The sequence below is a fragment of the Danio aesculapii genome, chromosome 2 (genome assembly GCF_903798145.1).
Source record: "Danio aesculapii chromosome 2, fDanAes4.1, whole genome shotgun sequence".
Lineage (NCBI taxonomy): Eukaryota > Metazoa > Chordata > Actinopteri > Cypriniformes > Danionidae > Danio > Danio aesculapii.
The window spans coordinates 18,117,244-18,141,952 of NC_079436.1; the positions used below are offsets into that span (position 1 = coordinate 18,117,244).

At 35.4% G+C, this 24,709-nt stretch overlaps 1 protein-coding gene across 2 annotated transcripts in view; it reads left to right on the forward strand.

Annotated features, from left to right (window-relative positions):
- Positions 1–24,709, forward strand: part of dpydb (dihydropyrimidine dehydrogenase b) — a 291,123-nt gene that overhangs the window by 64,305 nt on the left and 202,109 nt on the right. For both annotated transcript variants that reach the window (XM_056474106.1, XM_056474114.1), the window contains exons 4-8: positions 5,293–5,380; positions 5,594–5,755; positions 9,279–9,475; positions 13,454–13,535; positions 17,219–17,306. In XM_056474106.1, coding sequence (XP_056330081.1) covers positions 5,293–5,380; positions 5,594–5,755; positions 9,279–9,475; positions 13,454–13,535; positions 17,219–17,306 — 617 coding nt within the window. The remainder of the gene's footprint in view (positions 1–5,292; positions 5,381–5,593; positions 5,756–9,278; positions 9,476–13,453; positions 13,536–17,218; positions 17,307–24,709) is intronic.

Genomic DNA, 24,709 nt, shown 5'->3' on the forward strand with positions numbered 1-24,709 from the left:
AATTGATCAATAGGAGGGATACAATGAAGTAATAGGTCAAAAGCCACACATCTCCTCAGTATATGCTATATATTTGTGTTGGGATAATATGAAGGAATTGTTTGGAACCCAGCATTTCTTTAAAGTGTAGTGAAGAACTGTACTGGAAACCAGGTTAAACATGGCCGAGTAAGGTAATTGAAATTGTCAAATATGTACATGGCGGCCTCTAATGGATTTGTGAAAACAAAAACTTCAAGCAGACGTATCCCCAGACACATATTTTGTGGTTCCCAAAAATGTAGTCCTGGGCACGCATCTCCAATGAGCTTGGGTTGGAAAATGATGACAGAATTTTCATCTTTGGGTGAACTATTCCTTTAATGATTCAGAAACAAATCACTGGAGTCTGATTCCCAAACTAATTATTTTATGAATAAGTTCATAATAAAGAATCAAAATTATATAAACCGGTGCTGTTTAATATTGCAACAAATGTCTCTTATGAACAAACACTAAATAATGAATAGAGAGAAAGGAAAAACTACACTACAACAGGGCACATAGTGTTGTCCAATTCCTGCACCAAAAACATTTATGAACCAGTTCGATGAATCAGAAATACACAGTGTGAATGGTGTAGTCTGATTCCTGAACATAAGATTCTTATGAACCAGTTTATATAATAAATCAAAAAGCATAGCACAGGCAGTGCAGTCAACCAGAACCTGTCAAGAATTCTTAATGATTGCCATCCCTACTTGTAAGTCAGTTTGATTGGCACCAAACCAATATAATGTTGTGAGGTGATTGTTATGAGCATATGAAGCTTTAACACCTTTAAAACTCTTAAACGAATGCAGTCATTTGTTCTGGTGAGCTTCTTCCTGGTCAGTCAGTGGTCAGTGGCAGAATATAATGAGCCAAACAATTTTTAAAGGCATAAGTACAATCAAACATTCCATGTGCTTAATTAGTGTTAAACCATTATGTTTTATCTCTGGGTTCATATGGATTTCATAGTTCCAGGGACCAAACCAAGCCTAACCTATACAGTACATCCAGACCAATTCCACTCGTTCTCTCCGATGGAATGTGCCGCATGCATTTTGTTTCTCCATGAATATTTAATTGGTTGGAGCCAAATTATCTCATGTATAATTTAAAGCAGGCATGTTGTTGTCTACCAATATGGAGTTCCCTGGTCATTATGAAGTCAGCAGTATTTATAAGAGGTATCAGTCTTCACCACAGACAGTGCAGAGACATGTCTGGGATAAAACAAGCATCGCTCAGCCATTTGTTCTCAGCTCGCCTTTTTTCGAACCAAACAAAGAGCAAGCCATTATCTCTTGCTGCACACCATCAGCAGAGCCAGTAGTGTATTTGACTCAAGATTCTGTATGCTTTACCTTTGGTGTATCCTGTCCTTATTCTATGCTTACAACCCTCTTTATATGTAATGTTGTGCTTTATGTAAAATTTTTAAGACAATTGATAGTGACAGGACTATTAGAACTTTCGTATTGGAATGCGCTGTGCACAAGCTCACAGAGTTTGTTTAATCATTTTGCACTGTTCATAATGGCCATGTTCAATCACAAAATTTGGCACTCTTTAAAAAAAGGATAACGGAAGGTGATAAAAGATGATAAAAGAAGGTGATAAAAGATGATATGTCTTAAAAAAACATTCTTTAACAAAATTTTTAAAAATTTAAAACAGTTTAACATGACATTTTTCTCTTCTGACATAATATTGGACACAAAATGGTTAATTAATTTATTTATTTACGTAGTGTTCATTTTTGATCACAAATAAGATATAGATCATATATGCCTGTTCAACAAATGAGTTATTCTTGTATGGATTTTGTGTGTATCTTAGTGCGACCAAATTATTTTAAGTCAATGGGCTCTATTTTAATGATCAAGGCACAAAGTCTAAAGCTCATGGCGCAAAAGCATTAAGGGCATGTTCAAATCCACTTTTGCTATTTTATGGATGGAATATTACGGTTTGCGTAGCGGTGCATGGTCTAACAGGGTTGTGCTTATTCACTTTATGAGTTGTGGGTGTGTTTTGAGCATAACGTGCATTAAACCAATCAGAGTCTCATCTCCCATTTCCTTTAAGAGTCAGTTGCGTCGCGCCATGTCACATTTGCTATTACATGGTGGACTTTGTAAGTGTAAAACCAAATGCTTCACCAGCGAGAAAACAGTTAAACGGCTATCTGCAGCGCAAGGATAAAGAACAAGCCTCCTTCATTCGGCCTCTTTACTTTCTCTTAACTTTTACACTTTACTCCTTTACTTTCGTGGAGTAAGGAAACGGTGTTGTACTCACTTCACTGAAGACATCTATTAGCCTACATAATTAATTTTGTTTGTTAAGCGCAAAGATTTGTTTCAAAATAAATTTTTTTAATTTAAACAGATATGGAAAGTGATTTTTTTTTCATATTTTTTTTACTAAGCAAAGTTCAAATAAACAACTTTTAAATGTTAACATTATAAATGAATTATATATATCCACTGAAAATGTGTGTATGCTGTACATTCATTATATGCATATAATTATTTTACTTAAAGGAGCAGTCCACCTTTTTGAAAATAGTCTCATTTTGAAAGTCCTGTAGAGTTAAACAGTTGACTTTTAACATTTTTGAATCCATTCACCTGATCTCAGGGTCTGACAAGAGCAATTTTAGCTTAGCTTAGCATCGGATTAGACCATTTGCATCTCACAAAAAAAAAAAAAAAAAAAAAGAGTATTGATAATTTTCTCGTTGGCCCTTGAGTGTGAATGGGTAAGAACGTAAATATTCTTCTAAGAAATAGGACTTAATGATATGCGACAATGTTGTGTGCTGTGCAGAAGCCATAAGCACAGTAATATTTAACAGGTTACTCATTCCCAAAGTGGTTTATGCTGTTCTTTTGGAATTTAGAAAACATTGTTTATTTTGAGCTCATAAACATAAGAGCCTCATGTGTTCCTATTTCATACAGAACATACAACTAGTGTATCATGTTGCAATAATCACAACACTGTACTGTGTATTATACTCATTGCTCATATTCATGCATGTAACCACAAGAAAACAACACAAATGCCATTCCAGACTTGCTGTAAATAGCTAAATCCATGACACTAGCATTTTCTGACAAGGTATACTCTCAAATCAATGGGCAGCATTATGAGAATTGAAAATATGTTGTGGAATTGTCATGCTGCAGTTATCACAGGCAACTATCTTTAATGAAATGAGCTTTTGAATACATTTTGTTTTACGTTTTTTTGAAGAGCATGACGGTAAAACATGAACGTCATTATGTTTGCAAGAAAAGATGCTTGTTTGTAGTAAAATCCTTCTTAATGCTAAGAAATACATTTCCTCCCTGCTCACTTGGGCAGCCATGTTGCTTCTGTTGCTGGTGTATTCAGGGACATTTCTCATTTGTAGTGTGGTGCTGAAAAATCTTTTTGTTTTCGTAAACCTTTTGTTTAAAGGCTATCTGTCACTTCCCCCTTCCCCCTACGCCTTCAACGTTATCTGAAATCATGAAACTGAGGCCCCAATTACACGAATACGTTTTAGTTTTAAAACGCATAAGTTTTGCTACAGTTACACCTTCCGTCCCCACTACACGGGAGATTTTGAGCACCAAAAACAGCGTTTTGAAAATGCTGTAGAGGCCGTGTTAGTATGGATGAGGGAAAACAGAAACATCAGAAAACAGAGGCGTGGCTGCAGACATTCACCTATCTGATTGGGGCATTTTCCTCAATATTAAGTAGCCTACACACAGTTCAGTCTTGCATCCTTTCCTTGTAAGTTCAGACTTTGCAGGTTTGATATGGAAAACAAACTCCCGAGGACACGCCGGGTAAATTTTCAAAGGGAACAGTGTACTGTATAACCTCATTCACATCACCCTGGCTACACTGTTTCACTTTCTCAACAATAAAATGAAGACATGATATAAGGAACTGCCTATTTTCATTTTAATATTAACAACTTAACAGACATAAAAAATGTTAAGGCATTGTGTCGCTACATATTTATTTGACCGCCATCTTCACTGTATGCATATTTATAACAAAAGGAAGCCTATAACATTACTTCCTTCTTTCGTTTTCATTGAAAATACTAAACATACTATCTTTTACTGAATATCAGTTTTAATATTCAATAATGGCTATTATAAAAGTATAACGTACAAAAAGTTTATACATTATAGGAAATAAAAGCAAGCAAATGTGTCAAATGTGCAGAATCAGTGTACGTGGTAACATTAATTAATATATTAACTTATCTTTGCGCTTAGCCAAAACACTGAGAACAGGTAATAGATTCAAAAGACCAAAGTCAGGGAATATGTTGTTAGATAAAGTCAAGATGAATTAAATATCACGTTTAACAAATAAAGTGAGATTAGATCCTTGATGAACAGTCAGACGTGCACAGCCCTCTGTACAGCTTACTGTAGTGCGTGCTGAAGTGTGTGTGTGGTCACGTGATGTGCGTTTTCAGCAGTGAAGGGTGGATGGAGATTTTTTCAGCAGTGTAGTGTAGATGGAAATTTTTTCTGAAACGCTAGGTGAAACACCAGTGTGGACGTGGATTGATTTCATTCTAAAATGCCGTTTTAAAACTAAAAGGTATTAGTGTAAACAGGGCCTGAGGAGTATGGGAAAGGGCTTAAGGGTAACAGCCCAATTACACGGAGTGTCAACATCAACACTTCCCATTCACTTTGAATGAGTGGCGTCAAGCATTGCCGAACTGAATTGTGGGTCCGTCGGCGCCGCATTAGTGGCCTTGCTCGCTGCAGAATCTGGGACTTCCTCAACTTTTCAAGCGCCAACGGAAGTTTCAGCCAATCAGATTGCTGTATGCAAGTACACCAGCTCAGACAGTAGCCGATTGCTGACTTATTTCGTTATCTGATGCTGCTATGACGATCGCGTCAGCCCCAACTTCTGACACGCCCTCTGTCAAGCGTTGACGCTGAAGCCCCGTGTGAATCAGGCGTAAGAGTAAGGTCCTCTTAATTGGGATTGGGCAGAAGTGTTTTATTCATTATTATCTGACCAAATATACCCACAAAAACAGCTTCATAAGTCATTTCATAAAATCAGTAAATTCATTATCGGTTATTAAAACTTTTTTGTCAAATGTTTTCTAAAAAGTTTTGGAATTAGACAAATTGTGAAATCTATATTGGACTGTTTGAAGATTTTGGGCTGCTTGTCTGTATAAATATGCAACTGAAGTCAACACTAATTCCTTGCTTTTTTTGACAGATGCCTGAAATGCGCAGACGCTCCATGCCAGAAAAGCTGTCCCACCAATTTGGATATCAAATCTTTCATCACCAGCATTTCCAACAAGGTATCACCTACAGTATTACAACGCTTGAACTCGCTCGCTCAGCAGCTACGCCGAACAGACTTTATTGATGTTGGCTTAAGTGATAATCTCATAATCCTTTGTGTATTATATTTCTCAGTTAGTTAAGCACAGGCACTTATACATGGCTTTATTTGGCCAGGTAAGTGCAGCATGAGTCCCTGTTTATTGACGACTTTATTGTGTGACTTCCAGAACTACTACGGTGCTGCCAAAGCAATCCTGTCCGATAACCCACTGGGTTTGACCTGTGGCATGGTGTGTCCCACCTCTGATCTGTGCGTTGGGGGCTGTAACCTCTACGCCTCTGAGGAAGGGCCTGTCAATATTGGTGGGCTTCAGCAGTTCGCTACTGAGGTAAGGCGGCGGGATTTGCAGTGTAGTCCAGGTTTTTTTGCAGCCTGAAGTCAAAGGTCTGTTGTAACTAAGTGCCGTCAGACTATAGATAATCGTTCAAGCTGAAAAGTAATGTGAAAAATTTATTGTCTGCTTTAAGTCCAGATCGCATTTTTAGAGTTGAATGGCGATTTTTAATGTCATGACTCAAACTGTTCTTTCTGCTGCCTTGTACTTTCAGTTCCTCACATCACATCCCTAGAACAATCACCGGGGTCTTTTTAGTTCTTCTGAGAAGTGGGAAAGTCTTTTTTCTTTTTATCCGATGGAATTGACTTTTCTTTTTCAAAAGTGTAAATCAAAAACAAGCTGAGGGTGAGAGAGGGAGAGATTGTTAGCCTTTGCTCTCTTGCTTTGTCTTTACTTGTTAAGCTTAGAGTGGAAAAGTACAAAACAAGGACTTTAGAAATGAATGGAGTTAGAAACGCTGTGTAGTGACTTTGAGCTGTCCTTTTTATTTAGTTTGCATGGTTTTGTTGTTGGTGAAAAGTATTGTTCATTTTTATAAGGCTGCAGTGCAGTCAGTTCTTTTTAAATAATTAAAAAATAAACATTTATTCAGACAAGTTTGTATAAAAGTAATTTATACACCAAGGCTGCCTTTATTTGATTACAATAAGAACAGTGATATTGTGAAATATATTTTTAAACGTTATCAATTTAAAATATACTTTAATATATGCAATTTCATTATGTTAGCAGCCACTACATGAGTTCCCAGTGTTATGTGATTATTTAAAAAGCATTTTTTCATTATCACTATTGTGCTGTTTAATAGTTTTGTGAAAACTGTTTTTTTTTTTTTTTTGTAATTTATTTATGAAGTAGAGAAAAACATTTATATTTTAATAAATAAATAACTATATAATAAATTAATTATATGCATATAATTATTTCACTTAAAGTAACAGGCTACTTTTTTGAAAGTGGAAGTCCCCTAGAGTTAAACAGTTGACTTTTACCATTATTGAATCCATTCAGGTGATCTTTGTGTCTGACATGCAATTTTAGCTTAGTTTAGCTTAACATCGGATTAAATTATTAGCATCTCAGTCAAAAAATAAAAAAGGAGTTTTGATTATTGAAAGCTTGACTCTTCTGCAGTTACACAATATACAGTAGAATAACAAAAAATATCAACAACAACAACAACATCAAAAAGATCCCGTTGCTAATAGACTACTCTTATTTTATTTTATTTTATTTTATTTTATTTTATTTTATTTTATTTTATTTTATTTTATTTTATTTTATTTTATTTTATTTTATTTTATTTTATTTTATTTTAGTGTGAAAACTTTTCTTTAGAAAATAAGAAATATACAATATAAATCAGGAAGTAATCTGTAAGAGACTGGAATACAAGTACATACAATTAAAAAGTGATAAGAACAATAACAAATGAGAAATAGAAAGGAAAAAAGAAAACTAAATAAAGGGGAAGTACAAAATTAAATAAAAGACACAGAAAACATCAAATATTATATTAATACTATTTTATATAGTTTCTATTAACTTGCAGAATTTTTAAAGAAACAATTTTAATTAAGAAATGGGCAAATGAGGGAGAGGATTCATTAGCCCCCATTTTTTTTCTTCTTTTTTAAATATTTCCCAAATGACGTTTAACAGAGCGAGGAAATTTTCATTGTATGTCTGATAATATTTTTTCTTCTTAAGAAAGTCTTGTTTTATTTGAGCTAGAATAAAAGCAGTTTTTAATTTTTTTAACCAAAATTTTAAGGTCAAAATTATTAGCCCCTTTAATCTGTTTTTTTTCTTGATAGTCTACAGAACAAACAATCATTTTACAATAACTTGCCTAATTACCCTAACCTGACTAGTTAACCTAATTAACCTAGTTAAACCTTATATGTCACTTTAAGCTGTATAGAAGTGTCTTGAAAAAATATTTTCATTAGAAATTAGAAATGAGTTATTAAAACTATTATGTTTAGGAACATGTTGAAAAAAAAATCTTCTCTCCGTTAAACAGAAGTTGGGGGAAAAATAAACAGGGGCTAATAATTCAAGGGGTCTAAAATATCTGACTTCAACTGTGTATATATATATATATATATATATATATATATATATATATATATATATATATATATATATATATATATATATATAATTAGAAAAAAAAATATTTTAACTTGAATAGTTGTTTCTTTGATTGTGATTTGTTTAAATATTTATGTAAATCCAACCAAAACTTTTGTGAGGTTTTACATGTAAAAAAAACATGTCAAAGTTTTCTCACTTTCTTGACAGAAAGAGAAAGTATCTGCAATATCAGTAAATCTTGAGGTAAATGCATCGACCGGGTATTTGTGTAGAATTTTAAAATGAACTTCCTTTGCTTTGTTTGAGATTACATATTTATTCGGGAGGAGCCATGTTCCTTTCCAATTAATATCTTGTATTAACGCTGACCACTATGATTTGTAATTGACTACTCTAATACAATTCAACAATTTATGCTATAAGCTAAGCTAAAAAAATACTCCCGTCAGATCTGGAGATAAGCTGAATGTTAAATGGTGAAATGATAAAACTGAAAATATAAAAACCTTTTTAACTGCTTATCTCTTGGGGAGTTACACCTATTTCAGCCTATTTCCAAAAACAGTGGAGTGTTCCTTTAATATAGCATTCATTTGACTGGAATGCATTCCACCCTTTTTTCAAATATATCCCAAAAATGTCTTCAATACCCAACAATAAATGCTGTTTTTTCCTCAAGTTATGTCCACATACTGTATGACAGGCTTTCTGTAGAAATGACCCAGCTGTACTATCCCCTGCCCTCCCTTATTTCTGAAACTCAAGTGTCCATCTGTCAATTGTCTAGCTGTCCCATCTTCACCCTGTCTTATCTACTCTTCACCTGACCTCAGTGAATCTCTCCATTCTCACACTCCCTCCCCCTCTTTAAAAAAATCATCCAGAGAGTCCTGCAAGAGAAGGCCAGACGAACCGTCCCGTCACCTCTCACCGCCAAGATGACAGCTTCTCTCTTCTCAAATGTGAAAGGCCAGGGTTGTTTATCAGCCTGTTGATTAGATAAGCCCGAGACAGAGCCATCAGCGCCCATTCACCTTCTCTTCTCTCCTCACACAGACCAGGGCCTGCATTACTGTAAAGCAGGAACTGTACAGTACATCACATACAGTAAATCGCATTATATGCCCAGGGCGGCTTCTGGTAAACAGTTGGTTGAGATGAGATGATGCAAACTGTGCCTGAAAGGCTTTCTGGAGCTAAATATGAGAGGAAGGAGAATCACGGCGTAATGTTGTTTCATTAGACCAGACCGGATCCATGGTTTTACTATTAAAAGCTCAAGGGGGATCAACTTTGAACTGTAATTCATGTGCTGATTCAGTATACATATTCCTGAGCTTGCTGTGCTGGAGAAAAAGGATTTCTGTGTATTTAAGGGGTTGAAATGAAGCTGAGGTTTGTTTACTGTCCTCAGGTGTTCAGTAAGATGGGCATCCCTCAGATCAGGAATCCAGAGCTTCCCACGGCGGACAAAATGCCGAAGAGTTTCCACACAAGGATCGCTCTCATTGGCTGCGGCCCTGCCAGCATCAGCTGCGCCTCCTTCTTGGCCCGGCTAGGATATGACAACATCACCATCTTCGAGAAGCAGAAATACATTGGTGGCCTGAGGTACAGTTAATGTTGTCTAAATAACCTGCTAAATGTCTGCTCAATCCACGGTGGCTCAGTGGTTAGCACTGTTGCCTCACTGCAAGGTCACTGGTTCGAGTCCCAGCTTGGTCATTTCTGTGTGGAGTTTGCATGTTTTCTCTTAGTGTTTGCCTGGGTTTACTTCGGGTGCTTCGGTTTCCCCCATAGTCCAAAGATATGCGCTTTAGGTGAATTGAATAAATTAAATTGGTTGCAGTGTTTGAGTGTGAATGAGTGTGTATGGATGTTTCCCAGTACTGGGTTGCAGTTGGAAGGCCATTCGCTGTGTAAAACACATGCTGGGGCAAGGACCGCAATTGGGAAACACTTAAAGTATGTAAGTCTGACACCCAGTGGTTGAACTATGTATTGCACGCCTTGTTCAAAACACATGCAAGCATAGGTTGCCAGATTTATGACCAAAACGAGTGTGACTGACTATCGAGCCTAAAAACTCATTTAAACCGTGTTCTAAATAAAAGCAATGACGCAATAGAAGGAATATTTTTCATTTTAAAAGGAGTTTTTGATGTAACCAATATATGAAATTTGTATTTTAGAAATGGCTTCAAATTCTTTAAGCTGAACAACAAAAAACTTTGCCTGCTCACCTGATGTTTACATTTGTAATATTTATATTATTTGCTAATTAATAACCTCATGTGGAACTCTGAATATGCATCTCATTTTGGAGTCTCCTACTCTCTACCGGAGGTCGCATTTCAGTCACGGACGCATGCTTTGAGAGCCTTTCTGACTGAATGAATTAAATACATGGTTTTCCAACCTGGGCCAAGGCAACCCGGGGTCCTGAAATATAATTGGCTAAAGTGGCAGTGGGCGGGTTAAAAAAACCAAAACAAAGACAGCCGTTCTGGCACATAACACACGTTTTCTAAGCAGAATAACTGACTTTAGCATTGTTTTTCAGATAAACAAGAATGTTCATTTACCATGTTTCTTAAACATCTGCAAACATATTATGGTGTTTTTATGCTTCAGAAGAGTCAAAATTTTACATACAGCACCTTTAATAGAACTCTAAAGCGTGATTTACAAAATCACAAGAACAAATCACTAAAGGTAACAACGAACAAAACATATTTTGGGGAAATAAAAACATTATTTATATTGTATGTATTTATATTTAAATGATCATAGACCAGTACAGAACACAGTACAGAACAATCAAGAGAACATTTGTAAATGATTAATGGTTGAAATGTTTCTGGTATATGAAACAATCAAATTATATAAAATAATCAAATGCTTTTAGCACTTTATAAAATGAAAATAAAAATATCAGTTATGTTGCTATTTATAAATTCCACTTGTGATGTTGAACAACCAGAACATTCTCATGTCACGCTCAGAGTCCCAATGTATAACCAAACCCATCACTGGCCTCACCAGTGGCCAAATTTGTGTACACAACCTACTGAGCCAGTGAGTCGCACCACAGGACAGTTGGCCTCCAGGACTTAGAATTGACAGTCCTGTATTAAACTGATTAAGTACAAATATTAAAGAGGACTTATTATGCCCCTTTTTACATGATGTAAAATAAGTCCCTGATGTGTATGTGTGTGTGAAGTTTCAGCTCAAAATACCAAATAAATAATGTTTTATTACTCTTTGAAACAAACCCCTTTAGGCTTTGATCATAATTGTGCCATTTTGGTGACTGTCTCTTTAAATAAAATTTTTCAAAAGAGGGCGGGGCTACAAATGCCTGTATGTCAGACTGTGTTTAAACCCTTTAAACAAGTGATTTTTGCATAATATGTCCACTTTAAGTAACAGACCTTCTTAACTGCAGTCTTAAAAGACATGACATGTTGTGCATTCAGAGATGCTCCTCTGCACATTTCATTTTTAATGAGTGGTTATTTGACTTGACTTCTATCAGCTCAACCAGTCTTGCCATTTAAATTTGACCCCTGGCACCAAGAAGGTATTTTTTGCCCAAAGAACTGACGCTCACTGGATATTTTCTATCTTTTGAATCCTATTTAAACCCTAGAGAAACTTGTACTTGAAAATCCCAGCAGATCATAAGCAGCTTCTGAAATACTCAGAGCTGCCTGTCTGGCACTATGAACCAATGCCATGCTTGAAATTCACTTATATCCTTTTTCTTCTCCATTCTGATGCTTGATTCGAACAACAGATCATTTCGGTTGCATCTGTAAATTGCCCATGTACCCTCATTTACTCTTCCCTACAGTCCACCTAAAATAGTGAATGAAAATAAGTGAGTACATTCAAACCCTGAGCGCATCAGAAGGGATGCTTTTTGTTTATGCTTTGCTATTTGATAAATCTCTCAGAAGCATTAGATTGTAAACTTCTTGGTCAAATCCTGCGATAGTTATATAACACTCAGTGAGCTGTCTATTTGTAATGTAACAAAGTAATTGGTGTTGTGTTCTGTATACAAATGTTAATTTGACTATTAAATAATAATTTATTCAGAAACGTAAACCGCTGTGGAGGTTATCTTGTGGTCTGATGTGGAAATTCATTGGCACACAAAATCTCACAGTTGGGTATGGGTATTATTTAACATCTGTTTTAGATTCGCTGTTGCAAGTGCATTGTGGTACTGACTGAGTGTGCATTGTACACTTGTGATGATGTTTGGAACACAAGTGAAGTACAAAACCTCCTGTATCCTACATATTGAACAATTTAAGGGTATGGATTAGATATTTGCTTTAATGACCAATTTACCAAGAGTATCCAATAAATTTGCAAGTGAGTATTCAGTTTATTAAAATTCAGAGAGTTGGTTAATTGTCACCACAAAAACACATTTTTATAGGCCTTAGACTTAAAAATATTATCTGTAGAAACAGTGCATGATGTTACACTTTTGTGTTCTGCCACAAATTCCGTGTACTTTCAGTTTAGTAATTGAAGAATATGCGATAAACCAAAGAGCTTAGAATGACCAAGAAGCGACACTTAATAGAACTTTCCATTGCAACAGCAGCCGTCCCGGATTCCGCCATTTTGGAGTGAAAGTGATCGGCTGTCTATTGGATCTTATTGATGTCGTGATGGCAAGCAGCTGCTTTGTTATATCTTTATTAATTTAAAAAGCGCATTAAAGCTGAGATACAACCTGAAAGACGACAATACAACACTTACTATCACAATCATCAACACTTTTAATAGTTTATTTTACAGACTTATAATATGCTGTTGTTCTATTGGAATTTTCATTCCAAAATGGCTGCCGTGCCCTCTAGTGGCTGTTTCCTAAATCGCACTAGAGTGTCGCCTCTTGGTGATTCTATGTTCTTTGGCTAAACTATGATTGTTGCGCATGACATTTTTTATGGGATGATAATTGACTTTACAGTATTTAGCAGTCAATATTTTGTAATCATGAGCTAAAATGATTTTTTTTTAAATGTAAACAAATGGCATAATGACAAAAAACCCAACATCTTTAAAAAATTGTGTACGTTCATGTGGTAAACATTATCATTAGTCATTTATAAATGAGCAGTCTGTAATTTAGTCTTTGATTTTGTGTTGGTACTGTTAGTTTCATATTCCTCATGGAGCTTTAATGAGGGGAACAGGCTCTTGAGTGCAAAGAGATCACATGATCACACGCCGTTTGCCCTAAAGGTTATGTATTGAAGAAATCTGATTCATACAGCACCTTCAGATCCCTGTTATTATTATTTTACTCACACCCGACGGAGACTGAGACTCTGCCGAGCTTGTCATATCCGCCATACCTTTCACATGCGCCATCGATTCGCACAGCGTCAAAGCAACGAGACATTATTCATTTTCAATAAGCGAGAAAAACTGCGACAAAGTTGTACAGAGCTCAACAGACTGATCCTTCAGAGCATCCTCACTGACTAATCAATATAATTCCACACAGGCGCAGCAGTACAAATTAAACATTGTTTTTTTTTTGGCCTCTGTTTGCAGCACTTCAGAAATCCCTCAGTTCCGGTTGCCCTATGAGGTGGTGCAGTTTGAGATTGATCTGATGAAGGATCTTGGCGTAAAGGTATGAGAGACGTGAGGGATGTCAGATCTTTCCAACCCAAAATCAACCAAATGTCACTGACATTAATAACCATGCAGGGGGGGAGGGGGAAAAAGCAAGCTAACAAAACACAATTAAAAGCCACATTAGTGAGGCAAGTGGCAAAGACATCCATCTGTCCATTGCCTGAGAGCTGTGATGGTGAGAAATGGCAATCAATAGTCCTCATCCAGATCACCTGACCATGATTAATTTGATTTTAGTCTTGAGAGAGCTGGAGAGAAAGAGAAAAGGTTTCTCAGACTCGATGGGGGTTGGTTAAGGTTAGGAAAAGGGGACACTGACTCCTACCTGCTGATTTTAACATCAGAACTTTAGTCGTAAAAATTCTGATTCAATTGGCCCAGTTATTTTAATAGAGAAATAGCAGAGTGCTGACGTTGCAGATGAGAACAACACATCATCTTGCTTATAGCAAGTCTATTAAGGTTGTTGTTTGTCACACTGTAAGAACATGATACCAGTTATAAGCCATGTCACAATGTGGAGTGTCAATTGTCAAATAGTTGAATAAAAAGTTATTATGTACTGTTGGGGATGTTTTCATACACTCTGGGGTGATTTTGAGTCTGATTTGGCCATCACCTTTTTCTGTGCTTTAGCTAGCAGAATGATTTTTGGTGACAAATCTTATTTTGACAGAGAAAATGCTTTGAAATTTTTTTAAAACTCAACGATACACTCTGGGCAAATTTGCTACTCTTTTGTCATGTTCAGGATGAAAACATCCACTAAATTAAACTGCTGTAAAATGCATCACATAAATATTTTTTAAAAACTGTTTATGCATAAATCTGTTAATCAACCTCAGTCTTGATCAAAACTACTAAATTCCTGAGAAAATTACTGGATTTAAACTCTTTAATTGTCAAATTCATAAATGATGTCACTGATTTGGTGAAAAAAAAAAACACAAAATGATGTATTTTTAAGATAAAAAGTAATTGTGGACTGAATTTTTTTTCCTTTAATCAAAGTCTTAAACATGTCAAACAACATTGGCTTTAATGCATTGTTTTTGATTAATTTTCTTTTTTTTTCCTCTCCCTAATTTACTGTTGGTGACTGTTTTTGTTTTCCATTATAACCACATTTTTTTAATTACAAAACTTTGACACTATATAATTATGCAATTTTGATTGTTGGCAGTTTTCTCTGTTGGGAAGAGGTACAATTTGTCATTTTTACTGTTGACTATTGGTTGGCACCATTAACCCTTTAGCTCTCAGAACTACATGGGGAAACCAAAAACAAAGACTGTGTATTTATACACCAACAAATGTGGTAATAATAGAAGTCAATGGGGTAAAAACAGCCACCACAGCACAAAATTAAAAGAAAAAAATTGAAGCTAACAATGCATCCAAGCCAATGTTACTAATTGTTCACATGTCCAAGACTGTGAAAAAAGGTAAAAAAAATTACACTACTTTTTAAAAATATATATTATATTGAAAATACATCATTTTGTGTGTGTTTTTTTCACCAAATCAGACATAATTTGTGAACTTGGCAATTAAAGAGATAAAATCCTGCAATTTTCTAAACAATTTAATAGTTTTGATCAGGACTGAGGTTGATTTACAGATTTATGCAAAATATATATATATAAATATTTATCTGCTGCATTATTACAGCAGTTTAATTTAGTGGATGTTTTTAACTTTAATATAACAAAAGGGTAGTACATTTGAACATTGCACAAGGATTAAGTTTTCAGCAGCTTCACAAAAGGTGCACATCATTAGATTACAGTCAAAATTAGAAAAGTAAATGAATTGTGAAAAGGCTCAGCAGTATATAAACAATTAACCTCCAGTTATAAAGTATATTGTGTCCATATATCTGTCAAAATTGCATTGAGAATAGACATACTATATGATACTATAATTTTGACTGTTATTTAGGACAGAGCAAGAAAATGAATTGCTATAGAATAATAGTATTATATAGCATAACATTTAATGAAATGTTATCAGGCACTGATAATGAGTGGACTAACTTTTACTCAATGCATCTTTTATTTGTGTGTTTCATATGAAATATGTTTTGTGCACATGCAAGAGTCTGGATCAATCACATTTTACTGCGTTAAAAGATAAGAAAAAAAAGGAATTCGAAACTCTAATAAGGTGTTTACTTTAATTTGATTATACTTACAATAAAAATAAAAGTGTGCTTTTGTAAAATTATACAGAAATTACATAAACAAATATGAAGATATTGTATACCAGAGGTGACCAACCCTTTATATTTCAGTTGCAACCCTTATCAAACACGCCTGCCTGTAATTATCAGGTGCTGCTCAGGTCCTAATTAGTTGGTTCAGGTGTGTTTGATCAGGGTTGGAGCTAAACTCTGCAGGAAGGATGTTCTTGCTGCTGTCTCGCTTACTTATTGTCAGTGTTGGGTAGTCGCGTTGCTACAAGTAGTAACGCTACTAGTTTTTCATAGCTTTTCATTAGCGAAACAATTTTTAGCGCAGTAGCGTCCACACAAGCTATTTACCGATCAATTAGTGACGGCACCGACATTCACAGAGCTGTGAGGCTGGTGTCTAGCCGATGAAAGTAAATCCATATAATGCCGAGAATGACGATTACTTCTTCTTCTTCCTGTTTTACGCAGGTCGACAGCATATAAATATGTACAATATAATGTAACATGAGCTACGGAGCATCAGAGCAGAGCTCATTAATATTCATGAGCATCACAAAAATGATAAAAACTTAGCTTTTTGATTCTAGGGGTAATTAATGTGGTTATTTTTCAACTTGCCTTTAGCTACATACATTCTATGTACATAATCAGAGAATAATTCAACATATTGAATCAATGCACTTGTAAAAGCACCTGTAAAATACTAATATTATTGGATTACAGTTGTTGGTGTATCGGTCAATATCTAATTGGGCCTCATTTCTTCTGTCTTCAGATTACTAGATGTTACCCATGGGTAATCCGTAGGAAATCTCGTTGCTTCATTTTTAATATTGACACATTAAATTATAAACCTTTTACTGTCAGCCTAAATATCAGTATATAATCATTCTTTCTTTGGTGTGTTTTTTTGTTTATGCATTTTGATTATTGTTGTGTAATGCTGTCTATGTTGGCATTTGTCTAATTTAACTGGCTTCAACCAACCGGCTGAAATATTTTCTGCAAAATAGCATATAATTACATTGGATGCGCAGCCTTTGACGTCAACAACAAAATATATGGGAAGCGTTTTGCTAAACCTGTATATTTTGCTTACCTAACTATAGATAATTATATTGTTAGCTGCGTTTCATCATTTTAATTTATCCTCATTTTCCCCTGCAGTCCGTGACCCTTTAAGAATAGACCTGCGACCCACCTCTTGTGAACCACATTTATATTTTGTCATTTGTAGCTCAACACATAGCGGCCCATGTGACCACAGAATGACTCTGTTTGTACTAATGTATCATAACTATACTCGTCTGTATACTGCCATCACAAAGGTTGCAGGATGATTGATGTAATTATGTCCTGGAATTCACAGCAGCGTTGAATAATTGACGCTAACATCCTCTTTATGTGAATAATACAGACAGATGGAGGCAGCTGAGACAGATGCGGTATGGTGATGTGGTTTCTTTTTTATTTATTTCTGACAGGTTGTTCTTGAGAAGGGACTGGGGCAGAATGGCATGACTCTGACCTCGCTGAAGGAGGAGGGCTATCAAGTGGTCTTCCTTGGCATCGGTTAGTCCCTCTCCAGAGTTTATTTTCCCTAATAAAAAGACGATGGTGTGTTGACTGTATTTGATCTGAAAGTAATGTGGCATGCACAACGAGTGTGAGTATCTTTTTTATCATGTGTTCAGTTGCATTTTCTGTTATTACAGATCATTTGATATGTATTTAGTGTTTAAGCAGTTTAGCCTACAGTACATCATAGAAGAACCTATGAAGAATCTATGAAGGATGTAGGCTGTCTAGCTGTTGTCAGACATTCATACTCTATAACTTTTGAGTTTGCACTATGCCAAACCTATTTGAAACACTTTTTATAGAGCATTGTGCCTTTGTGTTACATTTGTATGACATTTTGGACATTTTACATAATGGTAAACTTGGTAGCTCACTCTGAGTAGCATTGCACTTGTGATGTGTAGCTCAAGATAAGAAAAAAAAACAGGTAAATAACCATAAATTTTCATAAAAGTCTCATGAAGTGCTTTGAAATGTGCAATTATTTTTATCTTATGTTTGATGTAATCTCAACTAATACAAGAAGAGAGGGGCGGGACATATTGCAACCCCTCCCCTTAAAAAACTGCCAGTAGTGTTTTGTTTTTATCGCCGCTTTGCCAGAGAGAAGCTGAGCTCAAGCGGATCAAATGAAAAGCATCTTGAAGGGTGCAGGGCATATCAGATACTTTAGAGCAGACTAGCATAATGCCATTCTGTTATAAATCAGATCGTTTTTAGTGTAATAAGTTCATTATATAAACGTAAAAAAAATGTCTACTGCATTATTTAATACAAAGCAATGTTTTTTAGTTTTTTAAATATTATTAAATAAATTAGAAAGTACCAATGGCAGTTATATTTACCTTTAGCCCGCTAGCCTCAAACTAGTTGGGTTTTTGGCCCTTCATAAGAAAAAGTTTGGGCACCCCTGCTTTAGAGCATTTGATTGGTCAAGTTTTGACATGTTTATATTAGTTGTTCTAAATGTAAATGCTGTCATTGTTTTGTAGCACACTACCTTATAGATACCCTTATTTTAAATTCACTGAACCTTTAAAATGCATATTTACCACACGTGTGTGTGCGTGCATGCGTGTGTGCATGTGTGTGTGTGTGAAGTGTAGATCAGGGGTTCCCAAACTTTTCAGCCTATGACCCCTAAAATAGCAATGCCAGTTACTCGTGACACCCCAATATCCCCTGAGGTGGTTATAAATACAGAAACCTTGCATGCAATGGGGCACACACCAATAGACCCAAGTTTATTCTTCATTTATTTATTTTTTTATATATGTGTGTGCTGTAAATGTGCCAGAAAGTTTAACCTGGTGCCATAAAATAAATCTGCTGCATCTGATGCTATTGTTGTGTCTTTAATGCAATATAATCACCCTAGGGGTCACAATCCAATAGAACTTGTAACTATAAGCTATTATAGTAACTATATACAGTGCATCTAGAAAGTATTCATAACGCTTCACTTTTTCCACATTTGTTTATGTTACAGCCATATTCAAAAATGGATTAAATACATTTATTTCCTCAAAATTCTTCACATAGTACCCCATAATGACAATGTGAAAAAAGAGTTTTTGAAATTTTTGCAAAATTATTTAAAATAAAAAACCTGAAAAATCACACGTACATAAGTATTCACAGCCTTTGCTCAAGACTTTGTTGATGCACCTTTGGCAGCAATTACAGCCTCAAGTCTTTTTGAATATGATGGAATGGGAAGCGACAGTGTACAGCCATTTTCAGATCTCTCCAGAGATGTTCAATAGGATTTAGATCTGGGCTCTGGCTCGGCCACTCAAGGACATTCACCGAGTTGTTGTGAAGCCACTCTATTGATATTTTGGCGATGTGCTTTGGGTCATTGTCCTGCTGGAAGATGAACCGTTGCCCCAGTCTGAGGTCAAGAGCACTCTGAAGCAGGTTTTCTTTCAGGATGACTTTGTACATTGCTGCATTCATCTTTCCCTCTATCCTGACTAGTCTTCCAGTTCCTGCTGCTGAAAAACATTCCCACAGCATGATGCTGCCACCACCATGCTTCACTGTAGGGATGGTATTAGCCTAGTGATGAACCTGGTTTTCTCCAAACGTAACATCTGGCATTCACTACAAAGAGTTTAATTTGGTCTCATCAGACCAAAGAATTTTGTTTCTTATGGTCTGAGAGTCCTTCAGATGCCTTTTGGCAAATTCCAGGCGGGGAGTGGCTTCCATCTGGCCACTCTGCCATACAGGCCTGATTGGTGGATTGCTGCACAGATGGTTGTCCTTCTGTAAAGTTCTCCTCTCTCCACAGAAGAGCGCTGGAGCTCAGACAAAGTGACCATCATGTTATTGATCACCTCCCTGACAAAGACCGGCCGACCAGCTCTAAAAAGAGTCCTGGTGGTTCCAAACATCTTCCACTTACGGATGATGGAGGCCATTGTGCTTATTGGAACTTTCAGAGCAGCAGACATTTTTTTTCTGGAACCTTCCCCAGCATTGTGCCTCGAGACAATCCTACCTCAGAGATCTACAGACAATTCTTTTGTCTTCATACTTGGTTTGTGCTTTGACATGCACTGTCAACCCTGGAACCTTATATAGACAGGTGTATGCCTTTTCAAATCATGTCTAATCAACTGAATTTACCACAGGTAACCTCCAATCAGTGTCCCGACCCCCACTTTAGGAATCACTGGGGTAGATAGTATGTTATTTTCAGTTAAACATTACTAAATCATTTAGCGCTGGTCACTGGCCATTCGATTTTCACAGAAAAAATAACACAATATAGCACCTCTCACTAAACATTTACATTTGAAACTGCCACAAAATGTACTGAAGCAACATTTATTTTGTCACCACAGGCATTTATTTTTTGCATGTATTCTAACACTGTGTTGATAAACTAATCAGTCACAGAGTTTTTCTCTAATGTAAGCCAATCTGAGAAGTCTTTTTATTCTCAAGGGACACATGTAAGCCTTTCTCTTGATATCTAACTGCCTGTCTATTTAATGCTCCCATTGTCTCTTTTTTTTCTGTCTTTCTTGTATATCTTGTCTTTCTCCTAATCTACTGTGTCCTTCACTGTGTCTTTGCCTTTGAGCACACAAACACAGAAACACACATCCTAGCATACTCATTCACTCATGTCCGTATTTAACCTCAAAAAGTTCATCTTAAACATTATAGAATCATTTCCCTACTTATGTGAATTATTTACTCACCTTCACATTGTCACATACAGCAAACATACATAAACAAGCAGTTTATTTCATCAATCATATACAAAAGTTGATTTTTAACAGTCAGCACAAAATAGAAACCCATCTGTTTTTAACTCTATTGTGAAACGTATGTTATAGAGCATGTGGTGAGGAATTAATCCATGCATTGGTATTTTTTTTTTATGTACCCTGTACTTTTTATTGTCAAAATCTGACTTTATATGGAAGGAGATACGATTTACCTGACATAGACTGTATCATTTAGTCAAGTGAAACCCACTTCATTCATATGAAGTTTTTCTCGGGAGTCTCTCTTCAGACCCGTTTTTAAGTGACTAAATTTTGTCAGTTCGTTGGATGCAAGTAACCAGAAAAACATGTGTAATGTATGTTGATTTTATCTAATTAATATGAAAAAAAAACGACATAGTTAGCGGGGTGGAGAGAGGAGCAACAGGGTGGATACAAGGTAACAGACTGGAAATTACAATAAGAACTATGACAACTTGTTTGCCACACCCTTACTCGATTATCATTAACATGATGGTTATTGAATTATCAAAGGAAAAAAAATGTCTTAAATGTCACATCTAAGACATCACATGAATTGTCAAAAACTCCAAATGAAATTCAAGGAACTTATTCAACTTCATACAGATAGAACAGTACAAATAGTGAAATACTGAAAATTGCAAATAAAACTATTATTTTAAATTTAAATGTTTATTTTGGTTTGCATCATGATGTGCCCTGTATCATCTCTGCTTTTCTGCAGCAGAAAAAAGTTCCATTCCCTAACAAAATCGAATAAAATAAGTTAATAATAATAATAATTAGTGATATAATTAAAAATACATATATTTAAAAATAATAATTAATAGCAATACCATGGATGCAGTGCAATATTTATGCAAAACAGTAACACGGTAGACAGTAACAGGAGTGACTTTTTTTTGTGGAGTGACTTATATGGTGAACAGCGAGATAGCACTTGATGACCTGAGGAAGATTTGAAACTTGTTTATTAACTGTATTTCTCAAAATCACAAAAAAATATATACATTGTTTCCCCTACAAAAATGGGTAACAGGGTGGACGTGTTATGCTTTACCACAACAGAAAACTACTCAGAAATGTTGATAATAAAAGAAGATAAAAGAGTAAGACTAACTCTGCTTCTTGTAGACAATTTTTCTCCATATATGTGAGAATTCGAATCAGTGGGCATTTTTATAGTGATAGCAATTAAAATAACAGGGGACAATCATTTCAGGGACACACATTCATTTAAATATTTTATTCATATATTTTAATTATTTAAAAATATATAGTAACTGGTAAGATGGATTTTATTTATATATATATATATATATATATATATATATATATATATATATATATATATATATATATATATATATATATATATATATATATATATATATATATATATAAGATCAAAGAAAATAAAAGTATTTATTAGATTTTTCTAAGTTATATTTGGAACGGAACATGAGCATACATGACCTGGCACAATTCCTTTGTCTTCATGCTTGGTTTGTGCTTTGACATGCACTGTCAACCATTGAGCATGGTTGTGTGTTTCTCTAGCACATGAATAGATGTAGATGTTGAGCATGCTGACAGCAAGGCCAGGAGTCATAGGTTTGATTCAGCAAATGCATGAATTGATGAAATGCGTACAGTTTTGGATGCCCTAATGTAAGTCACTTTGGGTAAAAGAGTCAGCTGTGAAATGTCAATTGTGAATGTAAAGCTAGAAACATTCACTCTGGCTCGCTTTGGAGGTCATGAGAAAAATAGCCAAATCTGTTACAGAAGGAATTAATCTTTTGAGTCAGATATTTTAATTACTCATTTAATCCAGGCCACAAACCACAAAGTCGCAGGTGTTAACAGCTTACATTCCAGCTATTTTATCTCACAAATCTATTGGATGACTGCAGAATGCTTGGAATTTAATGCATGAGCTTGAAACTTTTAACTTCCATGCATTTTATCTGCATTTAAAAGGTTGATAAATATTCAGTAATAATATATTTTGTGTTCAAAATCTCTCTTTACATGTTCCCTAGAGGAAAACAAGCTATAGAGCGGTTTGTTATATACATCAGATGGAGTTTTCAAATGTGATGATATATTGGTTAAAAGCATTAAAAAGCAAGTAAAGTGTCTACTTTATTTCTTTAAATAATGAAATGGTAATCTTGTCAGGAATATGCTAGCAACATGCTAGTAATAATGCTAGTACATAATTAATGCTAGAAACATGCTAATTCATGTCGGAATCATGCTAACAACATGCTAATTCATGCTAGAATCATACTAATTCATGCTAGAATCATGTTAACAACATGCTAATTAAGTTGTTAACTGCAGGGATCTTAAACATTATTTTAAGCAACTTGATACATTTTCAAACTAAACAAACTACTTCAAACAAGCTTTCTCAAGCCATTATAAATTTTGTCCTCAAACTTTACTGTCTAGTTCTTATTTTTATATGTATATAGTAGTTAAAGCATGCTATAGGCATGCTTGCTATAGGCATGGTGGCTCAGTGTTTAACACTGTTGCCTCACAGCAAGAAGGTTGCTGGTTCGAGTCTGGGCTCGGCCAGTTAGCATTTCTGTGTGGAGTTTGTGTGGGCTCAAGTTGCAACTGGAAGGGCATCTGCTGAGTAAAACATACAGTATGCCAGAATACTTGGTGGTCCATTCCGCTGTGGTGATAAATCAGGCACTAAACCAAAGGAAAATTAATGAATGAATGAGTTCTTACTATAAACAATGTATCTGTGCACTTTATGTGAAAATTATTCCATGGGATTTTTAATGACCACAGAGAATCAGAACCAGAATCAGAGAGTTTAACGTCTCACCCGGAAGACGGAATTTCATTAGGGCGGACAGATCTCCTTTAAGACACACCTCGTTTCTGCTCTGAGTTCATTCATTCGTCAATCTTTCAATAATTCAATCACTTTTGAAAAGAACGCAATCATGCGCAACCCTATTTTTTCTCCTCATTTCAGGACCATTTCAAGTGGATGTACAGTACATCACAACTGCAGAAAAAAGGACAATCTTGTTAAATGCCGACTTGAATAATATTGACCTTAGCAGTTTTTTTAAATTAGCATTTTTTTATTAATAATAATAATAATAATAATAATAATAATAATAATAATAATAATAATAATAATAACTAAAATAATAAATAAGTCTTTCCAAAAGAAAAATATAATAGGAAATACTGTGAAATTGTCTTTGCTCTGTTAAACAACACTTGCAAAATTACATTTTCACAGGAGGGCTCATAATTCTGCCTTTAGCTGTATATTAAACATATTAAAAGATTGACCTAAATTGTATTACATTTAAAATTATAACAAATCTCTTGCTGACAACTGGGTAAAACCTTATTGACTTGAAGGTGACAAATGAATATTGTTTTGACTGCGCTTAATCATGTATTTTATTACTTCACCAAATTATTTTTGTTCTAAACATGCCTGACATTCATTCATTTATTTTCTTTTTGGCTTAGTCCCTTTACTCATCACAGGTCGCCACAGCGGAATGAACCGCCAACTTACCCAGCATATGTTTTAAACAGCGGGTGCCCTTAAAGCTGCAACCCATCACTGGGAAACATCAATAGACTGTCATTTACACACATACACTTCGGACAATTTAGCTTACCCAATTCACCTATACCACATGTCTTTGTACTGTGGGGGAAACTGGAGCACCCGGAGGAAACCCATGCGAACACTGCAAGAACATGTAAACTCCACACAGAAATGCCAACAGACCCAGCCGAGGCTCAAACCAGCAACCTTCTTGCTGTGAGGCGACAGTGCCACCCACTGCGCCACCGTGCCACATGCCTGACATTATTTTTATTATTATTGTTGGTCTATTAAGCTCTTCTCATCATTGGCCTATAAAGGTATATGTTGCCATAAGGAGCGAATAAACAATGAAGGAATTTCAACTTTTCCATCTAATCTTTTAATGCTTGCCAGCTTGTGGCATTTGTGGTTTCTTTGCACAGAACTCAGTGTGTCCATTGAGTCATTTTGCAGTCTATTTTTATTAAAGTGAGGAAATATTGTCTGCATTGGCATATTGATTCGATTTGAGAAATTCAAAC